Genomic DNA, 22,695 nt, shown 5'->3' on the forward strand with positions numbered 1-22,695 from the left:
GCTTGGCGTCTGTGTATCCGTGGCAACACGTCGTAGTCCGTGCTTATTTATTCGTCTCTTGTAAAGAACGACATGCTAGATAGCTCACCATCTCGCTGATTGCTCTTTATGCCCCAGTGCAAGAGCAGAAACCACAAGACAGCATAAATTCTGTGTTTTTTCATTGTTTATGTGGAATAAAAGTGGAAGGAGTTTCGTCCTTTTCTACGCCTTCTGTTCTTCTTAGTCGCCGTTTGTTTGTGGCGACAGTGCCCCTAGCAGGCAGAGGTTGTAGGGGTTCAGACGGTTTGGTCCGCTTGACCGAGAGAGCAGTGTGAATGCGAACCAAACCAAAGGAAAGGTCAACAGTGTTGCCATTTCTGTTCCAAAGTGGACCGAGTCCTCAGACTATCAGGTGTGAAAACAACCTCAGAGTCTGAATGTCATCACAGCTGTATGCTGTCACCTCGAGATGGAGCAGAGGTAAATGTTATTAAACTATTAACAGCTGGAAGCTGTTCTTAATCTATCAGGCTCAGAATTATCAGTAGAATCTTAATAATCCATATTCAGAGAAGCAGCTTTATATCATCTGCATGTTCATGTACATGAATGTTTGTCTCTATTCACTATTAACTATTCTATTAACTCCTTCTTACCAGGTTTTCCACCCATTTGTGCCCATTTTAACTACATTTTAAACACATTTCACTATTTTTAATGCCCAATTTTGTAAGTTTAAAACACTTTCTCACTTTTAAATCCCATTTCACCAAATTTTCAACACATTTTGCCACTTTTAACCTATTTCTGCCACTTCTTAATCCCCTTTAACCACTTTTTGTGCCTGATTTTTGTCACTTTAACCCTATGTTTGTCTCCTGCTCTGTTCAAAGACAGGCCCTCACCAAACACCAGCTGTCCCGCCTCATCGTTTTCGCAGGTTTCCCAAATGCATCAGCTGATTGATCTTTGTCTCTGCGTGCCATGGGATGATTTTCCGGATGAGTCTGATTAACTGTTACACAATCTTTGATAGCCTACCTCTCTCCGATGTACCCGGCGGTGCACTGGCACTGACCGCTGATGTGGTCACACAGGCCATCGTTACGACACGTGCACTCCTCGGAGCAGTTAATGCCGAACGATCCAAACGGACAGGGCTGAGCGCACACCGGGCCCTGGGGAGGAAGATCACATGGAACCTTAACACAGCGCTCAGTCACAGTAGGCAGCAGCGGTGACTGCAATGTGATCTGTGTTTGACAAACGTTTGGGATCTTTTTAACATGTGCAAATAGTCAAATCTCTGAGATGATCCCTTCAAATAGGGTTAGAGTGCCCACATCCAATCAAAACATAGAAGAGCTTGCTGCTTCCTGTCATAATCTGACTCTTTTAAGCGTTACATTTCTACTCATCTGCAGCTGCTGCGAACAGAAATACATGCTTGTTCTACAGTGCTGATGTTTCCTTGAATAAAAGGAAATATCAAACATACAGAACTATTTAAAGCATTCCTCATGGGCTCTACAGAGGGAGGCAGAAGTCAACTATTGTAGCTGAGCAACGACAGACACGGGGTAGAGGCACTCTGAAACTGAGGTTGGAGGTCCCCCAGTGCCATAAAAATGTGTTCCTAACATTATCTGTAACACTGGATTGAAATTCTTTGTATTTTCCTTTAATTAAAGAAATATCAACAAGAAAACATGAAACCGATGTAAAGAATTTTCTCCTGACATTAGCAGCAGCTGTAGACCTGCATCGTTCCCCAGAGCAGTGGTTCTCAATGCTGCGGTCATGAGACACTTGAGGGGGTCGCCAGATGCCTAAAAAAAACCTGAATTGTTTTGAAATGCTTCTTTCCTGCCCAGTCTTGTTTCTAGTATTTGCCACTTTTCATCAATTTCTGCACAGTTTGGATCCATTTTTGCCTCTTTTTCACACAGTTTTGCCACTTTAAACCAATTTTGCCAAATTTTAACTCATTTTCATCACTTTTTCCACCAATTTTTGCACATTTTTGCCACTCTTAACCAAATTTTGTCAATTTTAAAACCTTTTCACCATATTTTTCTGCCTTCTTTGCCAATTCTAAACAATTCTGGCCATTTTTCACCTATACTTGCCTCTGGTGACCCATTATTTCCACTATTAACTCCTTCTCACCAGGTTTTCCACCCATTTGTGCCCATTTTAACTACATTTCAAACACATTTCACTATTTTTAATGCCCAATTTTGTAAGTTTAAAACACTTTCTCACTTTTAAATCCCATTTCACCAAATTTTCAACACATTTTGCCACTTTTAACCTATTTCTGCCACTTCTTAATCCCCTTTAACCACTTTTTGTGCCCGATTTTTGTCACTTTAACTCTATTTTGCATTTTTTTTTGCAAATTTTGCAAATTCATTTTTAACACTTCTCACCCATTTCTGCTACTTTTATACTCCATCTAACCAACTATTCCACCACCTTTTGTTGACATTTTTACCCATTTTTGATTGGATTTACATTTTTAAAATGGCACAAAAAAGGTATTTGTTGCTTTGATAAGTGGTTATGATTCAGGTTCAATATAAAACATGGATATCACAGCTTAACTTTACAACAGATCATGATTTTAATGACTCCACAGGCTCCCAGTTTGGCTGGGCCCCAGAAAGGGAAGAGCTTTAACCTGAAGAATAACCACTTTTACCAAAGAAGCAAGTATATTTTTATTCATTTGTGGGGTAGATAGCCTGCTTAAAATTGGGTTCAAATCCCTTTAGTTAAAATTGAAAAAATAGGTGAAAAAAATGGCTAGAATAGGTTAATAATGTCAAAAAATAATGAAAAAGGTGTTGAAAATGCATTTTAAAAGTAGCAGATACTGGTTAGAAATTGGCAGAAATTGGTTAAACTGGCAAAAATGAGTATATCAAATAGTGAAATGTGGTTGAAATGGGCGTAAAATGTGGTAACAGAGGCAACAATAGGTGCAAAGTGGCAAGACTTAGTTTAGAAGTGGCAAAAACAGGCAGAACAAAGCGCTGGAAAGGGTTTGAAATGGGAAAATCGGTTTTAAGTGGCAAAAATGTTTTAAAATTGTCAAAATCAGTAGGGGAAAGTGATAAAAAACGGTTAAAATTGAGCAAAATTAGTGTAAAGTGGCAACAGTGTAATTTAATAAATATTCTTAGTTTTCTTAGGGCATCTTGTGACCCCCTCCTAGCATTTCACGCCCTCCTTGGGGGTCCCGACCCCAATGTTGAGAACCGTTTTCCTAGAGAAAGATGAGTCACATCATGGCGGACATATTTTGCTTTTTCCTCCAAAAAGTTGAACGACCTCTGTCTCTACTAATTTTTAATGCTTAGCTTCAAACACAAACTTTTATTTTAGCTTTTGGCTCATCAGCAGATCTTACCATCCAGCCTGCTGGACACGAGCACGCTCCGGTGACATGATGACAAGTTCCTCCGTTCTGACAGGGACAGCGCTTCTCACACAGGGAGCCATGTTTACCTGGAGGACACGGCTCCTCACAGCTGCAGGGGGAAACCAGAAGAAGAAGGTTTATGTTGAGGAGGGACGCCAAAGTTCATAATTAATCATTTAATAACTGGAAACTCTTGAATGCTTTTCCAACTAAGGCTGGCCACACAGTGGATGGCTGATTTTAGTTCAGATTTGCCCCCCAGTGATCAGGGAGATGGACCTGATTTAAAGATCGGTGCAAACAACTATTTGTTTAAATAATCCTCGAGTGTGTGGGGTCAATACGATTAACTTAACGCTCCCTGTTATGTCAAAGCCTCCCTGATCTTGAATTGTGATGATTAAACATGTTTGAATGATTTTGAGTAACTAAAGAAAGAGAGTCTCCTTTGTCTGCAGTCTCAGCTCTAAGTCTGTGTGGATAGGTCTCAGTCAGGATCAAACATCTGAACTCTGGAATTTTACTCCATTCTTCTTTGATAAACTGCTCAAGCTCTGTCAGGTTGATCAAGGAACAGGGTGAACAGTCCTTTCCAGCCACACATTCTCTATTAGATTGAGGTCTGGGCTTTGACTCGGCCTCTCCAGAACATTCCCCTTGTTGTCTTTAAACCATTTCAGACTAAACCAGACTAGCAGTGTTATGTTCTAAGTTTTACATGCTGGGGGATTAAAAAGTCCTGAAAGGACTCACAAGGCCCCGGTGTATCCAGGTGCACACAGGCACTCTCCGGTCTGATGGTGGCAGGTGGCGCCGTTGAGGCACTGACACTCCAGCAGGCAGTCCTTCCCATAAAAGCTGGGGTCACAGGGCTCCTCGCAGCGCCAGCCCTGGTACCCGTCTGTGCAGACGCAGGCTCCCGTTATGGGGTTGCACTTGGCCCCATTCCTGCACTGACAGCGGTTACTGCAGTGAGGGCCCCAGAAGTCAGTCTCACAGCCTGCAGGGAGGAAGAAATAATCAGCAGGTTGGTTCATACTGTGTGATCAGCGTCTGCCGCATGTCTGTGGAGGGTTCTTAGACATCTGGAAATAAAACAATCAGCTGTGAGTTTGAAAATCAGGGACATGAAGTAAGGTCTGAGAGATCCAGTGAGGAAAAACTGAAGCAGTAAAAGTGGTCAAACTTTCACTCTTTCAAACCAAACAACAGGCACAATTCAGAGTAAATGCAGAAATTCCAATATATTGCACTTCCTTGGGTGTCCACTTGAGGCTGTGTCATGAAGTGAGTCAATCCCCATAGACCCCCATGTTAAAGTGTCACACTTCACAACAGGAATGAACATGATTACAGCAAAGGGAAAAACTGTTTTGGTCACTAAAATGCATTGATTTTTTTCATGAAAACTGTAAATGTATACTAATCAGCTCTCTACATTTTATTTAGGCTCAAAATGATGTGGAATTTGATTAATTGATTGGTTGATGGATTGACTCTGATATCTTAAATCATGCTACATCACAGAACCCATGAGTCTTAGTGGCAGTTTAAGGAGCTAAAACATGATTGATTCTCAGGTTCTGAAGAAATGCAGATCCAGGTTTAAATCCAGAGTCCCTCACTCAGTCATATTGATGTCAAATGTTTTGGTTCACAAACACAAAGGTCAGGTCAGGATGGCTAAGTCCTCGTTTCAGACCCAGTCCTGGTCAGAGAGTTTGTGACCTGGCTCTTTCTGATCTGAGTCTTTTGGTTTCTTGGTATTTTCAACATTGGTTTTACTTTGATTACTAAAGAAGCGGCGTTAATGAAGAGAGTGAAATATTTAGCATTTCATAGCTGATGTGAATAATTCAAATCAAGAAAAACAAACGTTTGCCTTAATAAAATCTGGCATTCATAGGATGTGCTCATTTGAGCTCATGTTAGGACAGGGGTTCTCAATGTTTTCAGCCCGTGACCCCAGAGACCGCGGACCCCCACTGTACCTGAGGGTGGCTGAAGACAGCCATGCACAATCAAAAACAGTCATGTGCAGACAACAGGGGGTTAAATGGGGGAGCTTTCCAGCCAAACTGGGGGCGGATGGAGGTCAGCAAAACCATGGGCCATTGGAAAGTTAAGCTGTGATATCCATATTTCATATTTAACCTGAAAAATAACTCCTCTTATCAAAGAAACCAAAATCTGTGTAGTAAAAAGTCTTCTTAAAAATTTAAATCCCTTTTGTTAAAAAAAAAAAAAACTAACTAAAATGCTTTAAAAATTGCTGAAATGGGTTAATAATGGCAAAAAAATGGTGGACAAGGTGGTGAAGTTGAACTTAAAAAGTAGCAGACATAGGTTAGAAGTGGCAAAAATTAGATAGAAATGGCCAAAAAAAAGAAAAAATAGGCTAAAATGGGTTAAAGTGGCAAAATGGGCATTTACAGTGGTAAAAGGAGTGTGGCTGCAATTGATATAAACTGGCAAGAAAGGGAACTGAGAAAGGAAAAAAGTGGCAGAAATTGGTTAAACTAGCAAAAAGTGGGCATATCAAATGGTGAAATGTGGTTAAAATGAGAAAATAGGGAGTAAAAAGTGGTTTATAGGGTTAATAGTAGCAATTATGGGTCAACAGAGGCAGCATTCAGCTTAAGTGGCAAGAATTAGTTTAGAAGTGGCAAAAACAGACAGAAAAAAGTGGTGGAAAGAGTTTACACCGCTTTCCACGTTATTAAGCAAATGGCATTTTTCTCTTATTTTCCTAAATATTAATGTGAATGACAGCGTACTTTTCAAGTCATCAGCCATTAGAGCATAATTCAAGTGTTTTGGAACAAACTTCATAATGATAACCATTATTTTTTTTTAAATAAAAACCTCAAAATGCACTTTCCCACATTATTAAGCAGGCCACAGGTTTCAGCAATATGGGAAAGAAAAAGGATCTCTGCTGCCGAAAAGTGTCAAATAGTGTAATGCCTTGGACAAGGAATGAAAACATTCGATATTTCATGAAAAATTAATCATGATCATCGTACTGAGAAGATATTTGTGGCTGATTCAGAGCACAGACGGGTTCCTGCAGATAAAAGTATAATGAGGAAGGTTTCTGATGGACAAATTCATCAGATTAAGAGAGCAGATGCTAAAATGTCATTACAAAGCAGCAAACAGGTATTTGAAGCTGCTGGTGCCTCTGGAGTTCCACCAACCTCAAGGTGTAGGATCCTCCAGAGGCTTGCAGTCATGTATAAACCTACTATTCAGCCCCCCCTAACCAATGCTCACAAGCAGAAACGGTTGCAGTGGGCCCAGAAATACATGAAGACTCATTTTCAAACAGTCTTGTTGACTGATGAGTGCCGTGCAACCCTGGATGGTCCAGATGGAGGAGTAGTGGATGGTTGGTGGATGGCCACCATGTCCCAATGAGGCTGTGACGTCAGCAAGGAGGGGGCGGAGTCATGTTCTGGGCCAGATTCATGAGGAGAGAGCTGATAGGCCCCTTTAGGGTCCCTGAAGGTGTGAAAATGACCTCGGCAAAGTATATAGAGTTTCTGACTGACCACTTTCTTCCATGGTACAAAAAGAAGAACCGTGCCTTCTGTAGCAAAATGATCTTCATGCATGACAATGCTCCATCTCATGCTGCAAAGAATCCCTCTGAGTCATTGGCTGCTATGGGCATAAAGGAGAGAAACCCATGGTGTGGCCCCCATCCTCCCCTGACCTTTAACCCTACTGAGAACCTTTGGAGCATCCTCAAGCTAAAGATCTATGAGGGTGGGAGGTAGTTCACATCAAAACAGCAGCTCTGGGAGGATATTCTGACATCCTGCAAAGAAATTCAAGCAGACACTCTCCAAAAACTCACAAGTTCAATGGATGTAAGAATAGTGAAGGTGATATCAGAGAAGGGCTCCTATGTTAACATGGAACTTGGCCTGTTCAGATGTTTTTAATTGAAATAGCTTTTATTTCAGTAAATATGACCTCCTAATGCTGCAAAGTCAATGAATGACCAGTTTCAGGTCTGTACAACCTATAAAATCTTGTAAAACTCTGTCATGGATAATAATGTGGAGCAGTGCATTTTGAGGTTTTTGTTTTAAAAAAATAATGGTTATTATGAAGTTTGTTCAAGAACATTTGAATTATGCTCAAACAGCTGATGACTTGAAAAATACTCTGTCATTTGCATTAATATTTAGGAAAACAAAAGAAAAATATAATTTGCTTAATAATGTGGAAAGCGGTGTAAAATGGACAAGAATAGGTGTTAAATGGTAAAAATGTGTTAAAACTGGTGGTAAAAATGATGACAAGGGGTTAAAAAATGACAAAATTGATGTAAAGTGGCAACAGTGTAATTTTTAAAATATTCTTTGTTTATTTAGGGCATCTGGAGACCCCCTCTCAGTGTCTCGTGACCCCCATGGGGGTCCTGACCCCAAGGTTGAGAACCACTGTGTTAGGAAGTTAAACATGTTATAATTCCATGAACAGGTGCAGATCCCTAATGCTAATGGTAAAAACCAACATTGGAGTCTACTGCACTAAAGCTGCTCCGTTGAGTGATGTGGAATAACGTTCCCAGCAGACAACAGCGAGTTTGGCGGCCCCGAAACCGTCTCCATGACCGCTGTCGTACATCTGAGTGAATTTTGTGGTTGGGCTGTGAACACTGGTGGAGCAGATGTGATTCCTCTAAAATGTCTCTGAGAGGCTGAGAAGTTGTGATCTGCAGCTCTCATTAAAAAGAAGTAAACTTCATACAGACCGCCCATGTTTACCAGGCCAGCTGCTCCGTCATCTCCTCATACCAACGCATACCTCACTAAATACAGGCAGAGCCGACCTTATTTAGACAGGGATTTTAAAACTACACACCCTCATACACCAAAGAGCAAAAATAAAGTTAAAGAGGCTTTTAAAATCTGACGTTTGAGGAGGAGAAACCCACAGAGATGATGCAGCTGCAGCAAAAAAAAAAAAAAAAAAACCCTGACACTGATGTTGGTTTATTTTGGAAACATGAAAATCATTTTACTTTCAGAGTCATCAATTATACATTTGAGCTGCATAGAAAGTGTCCATACAGCGGTCTGCTCCTCCTTTAAGAACATTCCCATACCTTTAAACAGGACCTGGGATCACTCTGAGACTTTCTGCAGTAGTTCGGGAATCTATGGTGGACTTAGTGACCTTTAACCTGGTGAAGATGATGGCCAGATTTCATGTCTGTCATCAGATGGATCCATCCTGCACACCTTCAAGCTGATTAACTTGTTCACCGTCAGAGAATGAACGGACCAATCAGAGTCATCTGAGCAGGAAGAGGCAGTGGTTACATGCATGGTTTAGCTGAAAGAGACTGCCGACCTGTAAACAATGGCGGCCGGTGAAGAGATTAGTGTGGATGCAGCTATAGAAAAACCTTTCTTTATTCAAAGAACACGCGAAGACAGGGGTGTCAAACTCAAGGCCCGGGGGCCAAATCCGGCCCCTAGCACAGTTATACCCGGCCCACCAGATCATATCATATTTTTATTATAACTGGCCCACCAGTATGAGCTCTGCAGATTTTCTCCAGTAAAACAATGTAATTTGACTTTTTATCTTATATTTTGACCATCTAGATTTACGATTTTAATTTTTAAGTCATATTTTAAATGTTTTAAACTCAGGATATTGAATTTTATCTTACATTATGATATGTTGAACCCCTAACTTTGAATTTTAATCAGAGATATTTACCTTCTCTATTTAAAATCTTACATTTTTAGCTCATCTTTGGACCATTATAAGGTGGAGCTCATATTTTGACTTTAAAAACTCATTATTTAGAATTTCATCTTATATTTTGACCTTAAAAACTCTTGATTTTGAATTTTTTCTCATATCTTGACATTTTCAACCCCTAAATATAACTTTTAATCCCAATTCTTGAACTTTTAGATTCAAAATTTTGAATTTTTATCTAATCTTTTGACCTTTATAACTCATTGTTTAGAATTGTACCTCATATTTTGACATTAGAACTCATTAGGGCTGAACGATTTGCAAAAATAATCTAATTGCGATTATTTTACCCATTGCGATTTAATGTGCGATTATTTTTAGGTTCCCCATCTTATGTGTTGTTTAACAAACACAAGCAATAAATCACTCTTCATTAAAAAGAGCACCATATTAGATAAACAAAACTAGGAATACATAACTTTATAAAAAAAACTTTTCTTGTCATTCTTGTTTTGAATAAGAAAAACACATACATGAGGGAGAAAAGTAAGATTTTTGCCAAAGAAACTCTGTTTGCATATAGTGTAGAGCAGTGATACTCAACATGAGGCTATTTATGTCTTAATCTGAAGTATTTTTCCCCCAGTAAACCTTAAAAACAACTTTATTTGCCATTTTCACCATTTTTGCCACTTTTCACCCATTTCAGCTGTCTTTTGCCAATAAATACTCCCTTTTTGAGGCCATTTTGCAACTTCTTTTGCCACTTTTTTCCCCATGTATTCCACTGTAATCAATTTTTTTTCCCTTTTTCACCATTTTTTGCCACTTTTTGCCCATTTTAGCGACCTTTTGTCATTACATACCACTCGTTTCATTTTTTCCCAAAATTTTTGCTTCTTTTTTTTGCCACTTTTTTCCCTTTTTTGCCTCCTTTCATCTAAATAAGCTAACTTTTGCCATTAAATATCACTTTTTTTTCTGAAATTTTTGGCTCTTCTTTTTGCCACTTTTTTCCCCATTTTTGCCCCTTTTCACATTTTTTTTTGTCATTTTTTTGCTCATTTAAGCTACCTTTTGCTGCTTTTTGACAGTTTTTGCCACCTTTAACTTATTTTGATTGTACTTTATGCCGTTTTTGTCACTCTTCACCACTTAGATTGTGGCTGTTGCAAAGGTATTTTTCAATGATTTGGCTCTTTGGTTGAGGAACGCTGCTGTAGAGCATAAAACATCTACTGTAAAAAATCACTGTATCTGCTATTCTGACACATTTCAGGTTAAAGAAATTTTGTACTGTCTGCGATTAGAATATTGCAGCAGGCCATATTGTGATTCAATCTAATTTGTGATTAATTACCCAGCCCTGGAACTCGTAATTTTGAATGTTTTTAGTACTTTATTGTTAAAGATCACAATTTTAACTTTTGACTTTTTTGGTCATTCATCATCAATGTTACGTTTTCCCTCCTATAATTGGTTACCGGTTAAAATGAAGTTGACAGCTGATGTGAAATTTTGACTCAGTTAGGCCCTCAGGTTAGACCCAAATTCAGAACTCGGCCCCTGCTGTGATTGAGTCTGACGTCCCAGTTTTATCAGGTCATACTGCCCCCTGTAGGACGTCCCAAAGCTGACTGGCCAACTGCTACAGCAGCTGATGGATCAGAACACGACTTTAGATCAGTGAATTCACTCAGTGGTGATCAGAGAACGTCAGCTGCATAAAACCTGATCAGAGCATCCCTCCCATCCTCCACTGGTCCAGAGACTACCTCTAACAACATCAAGACCTGACTTCATGAATCATCCTCTCATAGACAGAGCCTGAAAAGATAAAGGCAGACTCACATGAGTGAGGCCTTGATATTACCGGGTACATTTATTTATTTTCAGCCTCTTTTATGGAACTTTAAGAATAATAAATCATTTCTTTGTTTTTCTCCTCTTTATCTGCACTGAGGACTGGATTCAGACTCAGCATCCGTCTCGGCTCTGTAGGTGGATAAAGCGGTCGTATAAATCACAACCTGAGATGAAAACAAGAATGAATACAGAACATAAGGCTGTTTATAACATTATCTAGTACAGAATCAATCAGGACTGCTATCTTTAAAGAGAATTAAAGTCAGGGCTGCAGAGAAGTGAATGAATGGGCGGATGGGAAAGCCCTGGCTGTGATGGTGGAGGGGAGATGGGTGAAATAAGGAGTCTTCCTCTGAAGACGTGGGTGGTTTTACAGATATTATAGTGTTAAATGTTTCATCAGGAGTGGAGTGGACAGAGCTGTGAGCAGACAGAGCATAAATCACACTCTCCCTCCATCTTCCTCTAATTTACTCTCTTCCCTCCATCCTCCTCCTCCTCTCTCGACGAGGGGAGTTCTCCTTATTCCTCTTAACTAGTGAGCCAGCGTAGTCAAATCCTTTATCCTCCTGCAGCCTCAATTATTCAGCAGCAAAGAGTCCAAATCAAGTGACTAATGACTTTGATCAAGAGTAGCTTGCTGGCGCTAAGAAGAACTTTGGGCACTAAATTAAGAGCTGGCTGATATACTTTGGCAGAGCTAACTGTGAGAAAGGTTTCCAGGTTTGTCTGCTGTGGAGTCTCTCTGCAAATAATAAAAGCAGAGTTTTTCTTTTAAGTCTAAAAAGGAGAAACTCACCTGGATTACAACCCTTACATTCCTGAACACGGTCCTGAATTAAAGCACAAAGTGGTGCCTGATCAAAAGAGTGGTTGGATGAAAAAACCCAGAGTCAGTAGAAAGATGAATGCTGCTTTCATTTATGCTTGTTTTAGATGTACAAGACATGGACAGAACCAGGAAAGGATCAGCTCCTCTCAGTGTTCATTCTCAGAGTAAAAGGCCTTGGGCTGCAGGAAAGTCAATCATCAGGAGATATTAATGACCAATGACCAATATCAGCCTACGCTGGATTATGTCTGAGTAAGTCTGAGGATTTTTAGTCAGGACTTACATCAGATGAATCTTTTTCTTTTGCACATCCTCATTCTTTAAACCAGGGGTTTTCAAAGTGTGTGAGAGTGAGCCTCCCCTAAGAGAAAATTATTCATTCAGTGGACCCCCACCCACATAAAGATCCAGATTTTTTTTTAAAAAAAGTAACCACATTTTAAAACATTTATGTCTGATTTTAAATATTTTTAACATTTTTATTATATCTTTGATATTTTGGTCAAATGTTCTTAAACATCTGTCTTTACCAGGTAATCAGTTATTTGGTTTCAGTGATGAATTTATTGCCAATACTACCTGATTATTCTGCTCTGATATTCCTTAAAGCAGTGTCACTCAACCAAAGAGCCAAACTGTGGAAAAATACCTTCGCAAGAGCCACAATCTAACAGGTGAAGCAAAAACAGCTTGAAGTAGCAATAAAAATAAGTTAAAGATGGCAAAAATGGTCAACAAGCAGCAAAAAATTGGTGAAAATGGGGATAAAAAGTGAAAAAAGATGGGTGAGAAGTGACAAAAAATGAGTGACAGGTGGCAAAAACAAGGCAAAAAAATGAATTAAAAAAGCAGTCAAGAGTGGCAAAAATGGGAAAAAAGTAGGGGAAAAAGTGGTTTTTAATGACAAAAGGATGCTTGAATGAGTGAAAAATGGCAAAAAAAACAGGGAAAAATGTCAAAAAATTGTATAAAGTGGCAAAAAGGGGCAAAAAGTAGGAAAAAAGTGGTATTTAATGACAAAAGGATGCTTAAATGGATGAAAGTGTCAAAAAAGGGTATAAGGGGCTGAAAAGTTTTCCTTTTCTAAGGTTTTCTGGGGGAATAATATTTAAAACGAAGATATCAAAGAGCCACTAATAATCACATGTTGAGTATCACTGCCTTAAAGTTACTATCAGTCTATTCATTTTCCTCCATGCACAGCAGAAGTTAGCAAAGCAAATCATTTTTTTTTCTGGTTTATGGTTCCTTGCCTCCCCTGAAGTTCTGTGGCGCCCCCCAGGGGAGGCCCGCCTCACACTTTGAAAACAACTGCTGTAAACTTTAAAGCATGGCTCGCTCTCAGGAGCTCAGTGAATTCCAGCGTGGTACTGTGATAGGATGCCACCTGTGCAACAAGTCCAGTGATGAAATTTCCTGGCTCCTAAATATTCCACAGTCAACTGTCAGTGGTATTAGAACAAAGTGGAAGCCACTGGGAATGACAGCAGCTCAGCCACCAAGTGGTAGGCCACGTAAAATGACAGAGTGGGGTCAGCAGATGCTGAGGTCATAGTGCACAGAGGATGCCAACTTTCTGCAGAGTCAATGGCTACAGACCTCCAAACTTCATGTGGCCTTCAGATTAGCTCAAGAACAGTGGTAGAGAGCTTCATGAATGGGTTTCCATGGCAACAGCTGCATCCAAGCCATACATCACCAAGTGCAATGCAAAGCGTCGGATGCAGTGGTGTAAAGCACGCCGCCACTGGACTCTAGAGCAGTGGAGACGCCTTCTCTGGAGTGACCAATCGCGCTTCCACATCTGGCAATCTGATGGATGAGTCTGAGTTTGGCGGTTGCCAGGAGAACGGTACTTGTCTGACTGCATTGTGCCAAGTGTAAAGTTTGGTGGAGGGGGTATTATGGTGTGGGCTTGTTTTTCAGGAGCTGGGCTTGGCCCCGTAGTTCCAGTCAAAGGAACTCTGAATGCTTCAGCATACCAAGAGATTTTGGAGGGAACAGTTTGGGGATGGCCCCTTCCTGTTCCACCATGACTGTGCACCAGTGCTCAAAGCAAGCTCCATAAAGACATGGATGAGAGAGTTTGGTGTGGATGAACTTGACTGGCCTGCACAGCGCCCTGACCTCAACCCCATAGAACACCTTTGTGATGAATTAGAGTGGAGACTGAGAGCCAGGCCTTCAGACAAGACGATGGAGGACCAGAAAGTGATCGCTGATCTGAAGGCCGGACTGAAAACCCTCAGAAAAAAGACAGAGGAGGAGATTCAAGGGCAGAAGGAGAGTTCCTCAGCAAAGGAGAGGGATCTTCTGAGCGAGTTGACAAGTCTTACAAATCAGCTCAGCCTCCTCCAATACAGGATGAGGAGAGGAAAGATGAACAGGAGAGACTGGCTACTGCGCTACAGCTGGAAAGGGACAGGAACCAGCGTCTTCTAGAGGATCTAGGACTGGAGAAAGAGCGGACCAAGCTTCTCCATACAGGGAAAAACTCTCAGCTGATTTTAAACTGGAAAAGGAGAAGTATAAACTTCTCCTTCAAGAACAGGAGAAAATAGCTGCTGAGTTTCAACTGAAAAAGGAGAAGAACCAGTGTCTTCTAGAGGAAAGGCAGAAAAAAGCTGCTGATCTCTTACTGGAAGGAGAGATGAACAGGCTTCTTCAGCTAAAACTGGAGAAGTCTGCTGCTGATTTCAAGAAGGATAAAGAGATCGTCCAACTTCTTCAAGAAGAGCAGTAGAACCTCCAGGGTTCATCCAATGACCTTAGCCAAAAGTACGAGACAGAGGTCCTCACAGTCCAGCATCAGATCAGCATCCTTCAAGGCCAAGTACAGATGGTTGTTGAGACTAATGCAGCCAGGGCAATGGAGGACCAAGAAGTCATCAGGAGCATCTACAGATGGTGTAGAACATCCACACCCTGTAGGAAGAGTCATCCAAAAAGGAGCAAGATGTCTTGAAGAAGGTGAGTGTGATGGGTTGAAGATCAGATAGCCTTGGATTTACTCGTCTACATTCACTTGAAGAGGAAAAAACTCCCACAGGACTCCTAGGTAAAACTGATAAAACAAATTCATTTAATCCACAGTTTGTTGAACAATTTACTGGATGATTCAAAGTCAAGCTTTCCTAATCCATGAACCGTGTTACGGTAAAGAAACCATGTGGCTGGGTCCTTGCTTGATCCTCAACTCTCTGACATCAGTCTAGCCCTGACACAGCAACAAAGAGCTCCCTCTCTCTTAAAGTGACAGTAACCTAACTCACTGCTGAAACAGCAATATCATACTGCTTTCAAACTTTACAGAAAATCCCCATGAGTTAAATCAAATTACTTTTAGCTGACTTTTAACATGTTTTATAACTTAACCTATATAATGAAATCCCCAAATAAGGATTAACTTTCAACCCAAAATTACATTGATTATTTATTTTACTTTAACATGTTAAATGTAACATGTGACTGACTGAGCTCAGCTGCCTAAAACTTCTTAAAAATGACTTTGAGAAGCTGAAAGAGAGATATGAAACCAGCCAGAAGAAGCCTGTCAGATCTGATGAGGACCAGAGACTCATCCAGACCTTGATGGCTTCACAGCGGGACTTCATGAGGAAGACAGAAGAAGAAGGGAGGACCCTGAAGGAAACAGTTCAGCAGCAGAAAGTTTACCAGGACAAGATGGTGGAACTAGAAGTTCAGCTGAGACTCCAGTCCTCTCTCGACCTTTAACTGTCTACCCAGCTTCAGGCGGAGAGAGAGAACCACTTGGAGGATCAGGAGACTGAGGCACGTCTGCAGAGACCTCTGTCCCTGCTGAAGCTGTCCCGGAGCTATTGACTGTGTTTACATGGACTTAAGTATCCCGTTTTCTGTCGGGTTTTTTGAGTATCCAGTTTTCTCTTTGTTCATGTATACACCTGCAGAAACCAGGATATTACAGAATCCCGTTTTTGAGAAACCCGTTTTTGCTACCTGAAGAACTCCAAAAGAAAACGGGATACCGTGCCATGTATACGCAGTATCCCGTTTTCTGGCTGCTGTAGACTTACGTGTGCAGGCGCAACTTTGATTGAACTTAATTTAACTTCAGATACGGTAAATACTGCATCTGTCTGGGCGGCGGAGGATCAGCTGATCTCTGCCCGGAGAGAGTGACAGTTTAGTGGCTGTGTCTGCAGAGGATCAGTCTGTGATCTGACGGCAGTCAAAACGCTCTGATATTTAGATAAAACGTGAATTTTCAGCCATGAATGAAACGTGAGCATAGTTTACTGAGAATGACCGCTTACGCCATGAGTTAGAGCTCTGTGAGCTGAAGATGGAAAGACGGCACTCGGTAAGCGACCTGCACACCCCGTCAACTCCTCCCAGTGCTGACATTTAGAAACAATGACTTTTCCAGTGTGTTTTTCAAAATAAAAGCGTAGCCTTTTTAAGACCCACTTTGAGCTGCCCCCGTTTTCACAGACTTTTATTTTGAAGTCGTTTCCGGGAAAGTTATTTAGTGAAGTCAGTCGACTGCAAGATGCTTCGCTGTTTCTTGGCATCTCTGCCAAACTTTCGTCGTGTTAATTAATAATAATAATAATAATAATAGTAATAATAAGTGCTTAATAAGTGATAAAAAAATTTAAATATGAAGTTATAACAAGCTTATTCATTTGAGATCTCCTTTTCGCTCCTCATCATCCTCTCAGTCTCTTTTTTCTGCAGATGCTTTTTAAGCAAGCGTTCTATAAACCAGATTAGCTTTGTTTTCTCCCCTTGTTGGAACGAGGTGGGTACCATTTTTGCTGCGTAATGCTGGCATTTAACTGTTTTAAACCCAAAATAACAGTGATCTAATTTTTCTAAAAATTCTAACTTTCTGGTGTTGTAAAATAACATCAACTATCTGCACAGCTATGATTCAGTGATCAGAAACCGGGATACTACTTCCTCTCATGTATACAGGGATATGAATAACTGGGTTTCTACGTGCACATGTAAACACAGTATCCCGAATATGTTAAAAACCGGGATATGACTCATAACCGGGATACTCAGGTCCATGTAAACGCAGTCATTGTGACATTTATCGTATTGTGAGGCTGGGGGAATACCCAGCCCTATTAGCCACTGCAGGAGATGTATTAAATAATAATCAGTGGAGCTCCCAGGATTAAGGAGGATAAATCAGGCTTTAGAGACAGACTGCAGCCTCCTCTGTAAGGTGCATCTTTCTTCTTAACTCAGTGAGCCTGTGTTAGGAAATGAACTAAAAGGCCTCACTGCTGTGTGACATAGCGGCCTCTATGAGTTGTTTACCAGATAAATGAAGGAGTGTACAGTCGCTTTGCAGCCGCCATTAAACTCAAACTTATGGGTTTAAACACGGCAAAGATGGATGCTGCTGAACGCCTGCTCAGCTGTTCCCACAGTCAGTCAGCTCTACAGCACTGAGGGCTGGAGATTTATCCATTTATGATTCAGTGGCATCTCTGTCAAACACCTATGGAACATGGAGACAAGAGATCTGCAGAGCCGGTCACTGCTGCTCCACTCCAGCAGGCTCTGACTCACTATTATCTATTATTAAAAGTCTAAACAAACTTCTGCTGGAGCTTTCACAGCCACAAACATGATCATTAAAGAGCTGAACAGGAAAGGAAGCCTTCTTTTTCTTTGTTTCTGTGGCACATTATTTTATTGTGGGGGTAAAAATGTGTTTCATTTATAAGAAAAGATTATAAATGATTCCTTTAGGGCACAGAAAGTCAAATACAGGCGGGAGTTTAAGTGAAATGTCCCGCGGGCTCATTGAGCGGACGCTCACTATAGTACACAGTCATGAAGAACATTTATTTTTCCAGCTGCACGCCGCTCTGCCCGCCATGCAGCACTTTATTCAGGACCGCAGCGCCGCATGAGTAAAAACTATTTTCATCAGCTCGCTGTCACACAGCTGCCCGGCTCTCCTGATGAATGAGTAAACAATACTTTAGAAAAGCAGCGGCGGAGGCCAGCGATTTCCTGTTGTAAGCCACTTTTACCTCCAAAATAAAGCTGATGAAAGTCTCCGATAACAGAGCTGGGGATGTCAGAGAGTGTGGCTAACTGTGTGTGACCTGCAGCTGAGTTTTTAGTGAGGAAAACAGACCATAAATAAAATCATCTGTGACTGGACCGAACCAGGGTCTAGACGTTCCTTAAGCTGGGAGTTTAGTGGCAACTTGGTCAGTACTTCCAGACCTTTCTTTTCCATGTTTAGACAAATAAATCTGTTTTTCATGAACAGTAGAATCTTACAGTTCCCCCGCATGGCTTTGATTGTTGTCCTGTATAAAAGTCAACGATAAGAAATAAGTAGGGCTGTTAATATGAACGTGTTAACACTTGTGATTAATCCAGAAAGCTTAACACATTAAAAAAATAATAACGCACTTTAATCATATGGCTAAGTTTGACCACTGCTTCCTCCCATAGTCCTCTTGTGCGGATGTTTACATCCCTGGGGTGAAAAGATTGAAGGCGGGTCAAACGCAGCCAGCAGTGATGAGTGAGGAGACAGACCCAGGTCTGCTTCACAGGAAATTTAGATTTAAAAAGCTGCCTAATGAAGTCTGAATGAAACTAAAGTTGTGTGTACATACTGCAGTGATGAACTGTCTTTACACCGAAGTACAACGAGTCTAAAGTACCACCTCTGGGCAAAACGCAACACGGGATCAAGCCATGATAGCTAATGTTGCTAATGTTAGCAAAGACGCTAAAAACAACAGCACAGGATCAAGCCATCACGCCAAGCTACACCGGCACAGTCCAGGACCTGGATTTGTCCCCAAAATGACAATATCTAAGCTAACTAATGCGATCACTAATGGGTCTCCAGAGACTGCAGACTATTGACGTCATTGATGACAAGGGGCTTCCAGACGTCATCCTGGTCGCCTCTGATGACCCGTACCACAGAACACCTACGAGAACTACTGTCACAAGAATCCATGAACTGTATGACAGCTAAAAAGAAAACTAAAGTGGAGCAGCTGGCCTGAGCTACATTTATTACTCTGACCAGAGACCACTGGACATCAGTCAGCAACTTCAGCTACCTCGGGGTAACAGCACACCTGATCATTCACTTCACAGCACGTTATTTTCTACCTGATGTGTTTGTCTGCTGGGCTCTACTGCAGTTTATAAATATTACTGCTCAGTGAATTAAGACACTCTGATTTACAAACCACAAATAAGGGCGCACTCACACTAGGCCATCCGTACCGTGCCGTATTCTAACCGTGCTGAAGCTCATTTGACCCCCTCTCCTGTCCCCTCTTTGGCCCGCACTCACACTGCTCAATGCATCCAGGCCTGGGCACGGATACGTCATGCACCAACGTCATTACACGAAGCATCCACCGTTGATGACTCAGTATGCATAAGTGTTGCTTTTTAGGCTGAAAAATAGTTACAGATTTATACGATATCTGATCTGACACCAGAATTATTTCCCCTGACCTGGAATCAGCTGCGTTAACTTTACAGAGACAGTGAGGGGAGAGAGAGGGAAAAAGCTGTTCATAGTGGAGAGCTATTGCTCACAGCATATAATCTGGAGCCTGCTCAGAGTTCCAAGCACTTCTGCTGAATGAAACCTGGACTTTTTAACTCGTATGAGCCCCTACAGTCATTCCTCTACTATCTGAATCCCCTTGGCATTCCTTTATGAGCCAAGAACTGCGCCTTTTCTCAGCGTAATCCTGGATGCCTGATGCACCAAACAAGCTCTCATGTGTCCAGAGCAGGATTAAATATTCAGTTGAAAGTGCTTTTTACCGTGACGAGAACAATTTTAACCGTCTGATGAGAGCTGGAGGTGAAAACACCTCAGGATTAATAAATGATGCTCCATTCAAACGTTAGTGATCACGACCCTACTTTCATTTCTTAGTGGCATGAAATAGAATTAGAGGTAAGTTATTTCAGTGGAGGATACTTTGGTATTATGTTTTTTAATCAGAGAGGTTAAATCAGCCGTGTGATTAACCCCGGCACACACTTGTCCGTGTATTTGGCACTCTTCTTTACGCACGGAGGATGAAGGGTGTTTGTTATCCTGTGAGCTGCTGTTTGTGACTAAAACAAGGGAAGAAGTTTTATTTACAAACCAAAAATCCTCTCACAGTCATTAAAGCCTGACTTTGCCAGAAACTGGTCAGAAATGTGGACTGGACTGGGATCCTGCTGTCTCTTAGCATGCAGCTGCTGCCTGCTGGGCTCTCTGGGGCGGGTCCTCTTGTTGCTACTTCAGGCTACGTCACATTCCCACGCTTGTGCTCCTTCATTTGCATCCGTGCCGTGCTTAGGCCCACCTCGTCCATCCGTGACTGGGCCGCGAAGCGTGCCACGCTGAAGCACGGAACGATTGCACTCACACTGGCCAAACGTACCGGACTTTAGGCTGAAATGGGCCCAGGCACGGTACGGATGGACTAGTGTGAGTACACCCTGAGTTTCAAAACTCTAGTTTGTTTAATATTTCTTCATTTAAACAACATACTTGCACTAATTTATCTCAAACAAAAATGCAAGTAAATGGCAGTATTTTAAATGTCAATTTATAGATAATAATAATAATACTAATACTAATAATAATTAAAAATAATAATAATTAATAATACATTTTTTTTGGTAAAAAGCGCATTCAAAGTGCTGTTTAAATAAGTTAAAATAATGGAAATAAACACCTGATAATACAAATGTTTAGTGATGTGATTAACTTGATTAATTTTTTTAATCAATCGACAGAACTAATATTGTAATATTATAATATTAAGTTTCTTCGACTCAGCAGTCAAAGAGGATGCCAGAGTGTCGCCCCTTCACTCGCCACATGAGGCCCTCTGGTTATAACTCAATAAAATATGTTTCTGACATTTAAATACTGCGAACCTGTTAAATAAACACTATAATAATTAGAGAGTCAGAGTTTACTGTGGAATAAAAATGTAGGTTAAAAACCTCCAGCATCTTTCAAGTTTCTGTCTGGTAACATGGTCACGTCTCTGGTCTGGGTGTAAAACCAGGACAGATGAATTCAGTCTGATGACCTCGTGGCCCCTCGCCCGCCCAGCGTCAGACTTTGAGCGTGAATATGAAACCTGGTTACGACTCAGTCCTCAGAGATGGTGGAGTTTTCCTGATACTTTGATGGTGGACCAAAAAACACTTGTTGAGGCCAAGCATGAAAAAAATCTGCTTAAAAAGTTCTGAATTTCCTAGAAACGTTCCTTTCCAAATCCACACAAATTCCCTAAAATTCCAAAGAATTTACCTAAAATTTCTAAATTCTAGAAATTCTAGAAAATATTTCTAAAGTATCCCATAAAAAGTATCCAGAGTTTTTTTTTTTAATATTCCACAAATGTTTCAGTGAATCTTTACCATAAGCATAAACATTCCAATATACATTTTCCAATAATTCCATGTTAATGCCTGAAAAACTTCAGTTATTTCCCCCTGAAATACCTAATTAAATTTCCAAAAATGTACAAATATATTCCCCACAATTCCATAAGATTAATGGAAAAACATTCAAGGACATCTCTATTCCAAAATAAATTCCCCAAAAATTACAAATAAATTTCCAAACACTCTAAGCACATTTCCTAAATTTCCATAAAAGTGCTTTAAAATTTCAAAAAAAATGTACCTGATTCCCATGGAAGTGCTGACAAATATCAAATTTGCCCCAAAACTTCCAATGAAACTCTCCAAATATACAAATTTATCCCCAAAATTTCCACAAAAATAGTTTAAAATTCCTCAGAAAATTCCCAAAAATATCCAGACAAATTCCCTGAAATTTCTATGAAACTCCTGAGAATTCCATGGCAAAGTCTCCCAGCATTTCAAGCAAGTCACCTGAACGTCAAAGGAAATTCCAGACACTGGTGCACAGGTGTGACGTGTCGATAAAGCTGTCATCGGCATCGCGATGAAAACTGAGACCGTGTTTGCAGATGATGAGACTGAGGGGGAGCACGAGGATGATAAAGGTTGGACTAAAACAGGAAGTAATGCCTGGGTGGTGGGATAGGCGGTTGAGGAGGATGGTGTGGGAGATTGTGTTGAAGGCTGTGGAAATGTTGAGGAGGATGAGTCAGCTGATTCATTCTAGTGAACATTTTTTCCCACTGCTTGAATGGGAAACAGGTTATATAATCATAGAACAAAACAGGAAGTAGATAATCCACGTGCTTTAAGAAAGTCAGGGTTTATCCATGATCTCAGGCATCAGCACTGCATTACCCACAATCCTAGAGTGTCCCATCGATGTCTCTGATTGGTGGAGCGTGATCTTCAGACGTCACAGCAGATCAGCTGTGGATGAACGCATCGTTTTCACTTGTTGTTATTTGATACAAAGTAAGAATGATCCTGGTTTAGCATGTTAGCTTCTTAGTTTAGCATATTACCATCTTAGGAAATGTGGTTCACTAACAGACTGTAACGCTTCACTGCAGCAGACACGTTCAACTCCTCTAATACTTCTGCACAAGTCTGGATGAAGTAAAGGATGTGTGTATTATTGCCTCTTTGTTGATAACTTTGTCCAGCTCAGCTGAGTTATTAGCAGATAGCCGACCCACATACAAACACACAGGCTCCTGTTTAATTCAGAGCCATTGATTTCCTATTTTCAATTAATAATTGTAATTAGTGTCTGCGTGGCTCAGGCTGTGCGGGCCGCGGGTCGATGAGCGGGGAGGCGGGAGCAGATGGATGACACAGTTTAGGGCTCAAAGCTGGAGAATAAAGCGTCGGTTTATGTTGACTGACTCGATATGACTGTGTCTGTCTGTGATTGAGT

General features: G+C 40.9%; 1 protein-coding gene across 1 annotated transcript in view; it reads right to left on the bottom strand.

The window, feature by feature from the left end:
* LOC121511398 (multiple epidermal growth factor-like domains protein 11) overlaps positions 1 to 22,695 on the bottom strand; it is a 181,855-nt gene that overhangs the window by 84,773 nt on the left and 74,387 nt on the right. The window contains exons 5-7 of the mRNA XM_041790064.1: positions 4,163 to 4,409; positions 3,398 to 3,518; positions 1,024 to 1,160 (exon numbers count right to left, since the gene is read on the bottom strand). Of these exons, the coding sequence (XP_041645998.1) occupies positions 1,024 to 1,160; positions 3,398 to 3,518; positions 4,163 to 4,409 (505 nt within the window). The remainder of the gene's footprint in view (positions 1 to 1,023; positions 1,161 to 3,397; positions 3,519 to 4,162; positions 4,410 to 22,695) is intronic.

The sequence above is a fragment of the Cheilinus undulatus genome, linkage group 1 (assembly GCF_018320785.1).
Source record: "Cheilinus undulatus linkage group 1, ASM1832078v1, whole genome shotgun sequence".
In the NCBI taxonomy this organism is placed as follows: domain Eukaryota; kingdom Metazoa; phylum Chordata; class Actinopteri; order Labriformes; family Labridae; genus Cheilinus; species Cheilinus undulatus.